Raw genomic sequence first — 2,500 nt, forward strand, 5'->3', positions numbered from 1 at the left:
ATATAACAAACAACAGTTTCAGGATCACTGAATACTTCTCATTTGAGAAATGGATTCACTGTCTCGCCTGCCGTAAGTGATACATGGCTTGTAAACAAACTTACGTTTTAGGACGTGTTGAAAAGCAAGGACTGTGTGATCATCTAATTATGTGTAGTTATGTGGTTTTTTTGTTTGTTTTGTTTTGTTTTTCCCAGATGGTGATGTGGGTATTAATGTGTGTCTGTCTTTCTTGTTGGATGTTGTATTGTCCTAATCTCAAGGAAAATAATAAAAATATTTGAGGAAAAAAAAGTTGTGTGTTTTTAGCGTGTTGATATTCTATCAGCATGTTGGGATGTGCTAACCATGCAGTTAGCGGTTCATAGCGATGTTCCTTCTTAGCTGCTAGCTATTTATTTCAATGTATGACACATTATTTGAAAGCTTACAATCTGCACTTTCATAATCGGGAAAAAACAAAAAAATGACCATGAGGGCTTGAGATCGTTTTAACTAGATCCTGTCTATAGATATAGATACATAGACCCTGTCTATAGATATAGATACATAGACCCTGTCTATAGATATAGATACATAGATCCTGTCTATCCAGATATAGATACAGAGATAGATAGATAGATCTGCCAGTGTGTGTGTGTGTGTGTGTGTGTGTGTGTGTGTGTGTGTGTGTGTAAACCTGCTGCAGTAACACTAGGGATTATAATCCAGTCAGCCGTTATGGGTAATTACACTGCCTAAACCTAATCTTCTTAAACATGATTTAACCATGTCTAGGTTTCTGCTGGCCAGAACCAGTGTGTGTGTGTGTGTGTGTGTGTGTGTGTGTGTGTGTATGTGTGTGTGTGTGTGTGTGTGTGTGTGTGTGTGTGTGTGTGTGCGTTGGCTGGAGTAGAGGGCTTTTGTCTTTCATCTATGGGATTACAGAACCACAGCTGCTGAGGCACATGGCGTGTGTGTGTGCGTGTGTGTGTGTGTGTGTGTGTGTGCGTGGGTGTGTGTGCGTGTGTGTGTGTGTGGGTGTGTGTGTGTGTGTGTGTGTGCGTGTGCATGCATGTGCATGTGCGTGCGAGTGTGTCTGTGTGTGTGTGTGCGTGTGTGTGTGTGTGCATGTCTGCATGTGTGTGTGCGTGCATGTGTGTGTGTGTGTGCGTGCATGTGCATGTGCATGTGCGTGCGAGTGTGTCTGTGTGTGTGTGTGCATTTCTGCATGTGTGTGTTCACCCCTCCCCTCTCCTGCCCTGCATCACGGACACAAATGAAACGGAGCTACAACGGGTCAGTGTGATGTCATCAGGAAGTCAACTAAGCACGTTTCCGTCCAGTTTCCCTTCAACACCTCACCTCCAAAACCACTTCCGGTTCAGCCTACGGACCCTGGTTTAGTTGTTGTTTTTGTTTGTCTGTCTGTTTGTCTGACTGTCTGTCTGTTTGTCTGACTGTCTGTTTGTCTGACTGTCTGTTTGTCTGACTGTTTGTCTGACTGTTTGTCTGACTGTTTGTCTGACTGTTTGTCTGGCTGTTAGTCTGTTTGTCTGACTGTTTGTCTGACTGTTTGTCTGACTGTTTGTCTGACTGTCTGTTTGTCAAACTGTTTGTCTGACTGTCTGTTTGTCTGACTGTTTGTCTGATTGTCTGATTGTTTGTCTGACTGTCTGTTTGTCTGACTGTTTGTCTGTCTGACTCTTTGTCTGACTGTTTGTCTGTTTGTCTGACTGTTTGTCTGTTTGTCTGACTGTTAGTCTGACTGTTTGTCTGACTGACTGTTTGTCTGACTGTTAGTCTGTAAGTCAGACGACTGTTTGTCTGTTTATCTGACTGTCTGACTGTTTGTCTGTTTGTCTGACTGTTTGTCTGACTGTTTTTGTTACTTTCCTGTATCTCTGTAAAGCAACCTTGGGTCCCCTGAAAGGCGCTATCTGAATTCAAGTTATTATTAGTAGTAGTATTATTAAACATTGCAATGTGTGTCACAGAGCGGCGCGGGGGGGGTCGGGACACACACACACCTGCGCTTCCTGCCGTTCCGCGTTGCCATTGGTGTTGGCGTGCGCGTGCGTCTTGGTGCGGAGGCCCCACAGGAAGTGGCGTACGTACAGCAGCTGGCGGTAGATGCTGTCCTCCACGCTCTCGCTGTCCAGGTCCACCCTGAACCCCCCGCTGGGCAGCACGATGGGGGGGTGGTTCTCAAAGCTCTCCAGCAGGTCCACTACACCACACACACACACATAAGGGGAGTCAGATGAATAAACATGCGCATACACACACACACACACAAACACACACACAGACACACACACACACACACAGACACACACACACACACACACACAGACACAGACACAGACACAGACACAGACACACACACACACACGCGCACACACACCCACACACACACACACACACACACACACACACACAGACACAGACACACGTGCACACACACACACACACACACACACAGGAGTTGATAATTTTTAATATCATTGGACTGAGCTCA

At 45.5% G+C, this 2,500-nt stretch overlaps 1 protein-coding gene across 1 annotated transcript in view; it reads right to left on the bottom strand.

The window, feature by feature from the left end:
* The window catches only part of radil (Ras association and DIL domains), a gene marked incomplete at both ends in the record, with an annotated part of 50,920 nt that overhangs the window by 4,383 nt on the left and 44,037 nt on the right, over positions 1-2,500 (bottom strand). Inside the window, one exon of the mRNA XM_080523726.1 lies at positions 2,010-2,209. Within this exon, the coding sequence (XP_080379852.1) occupies positions 2,010-2,209 (200 nt within the window). The remainder of the gene's footprint in view (positions 1-2,009; positions 2,210-2,500) is intronic.

This window comes from Nansenia antarctica, assembly GCF_963989245.1.
Source record: "Nansenia antarctica genome assembly, chromosome: 2".
Classification (NCBI taxonomy): Eukaryota; Metazoa; Chordata; class Actinopteri; order Argentiniformes; family Microstomatidae; genus Nansenia; species Nansenia antarctica.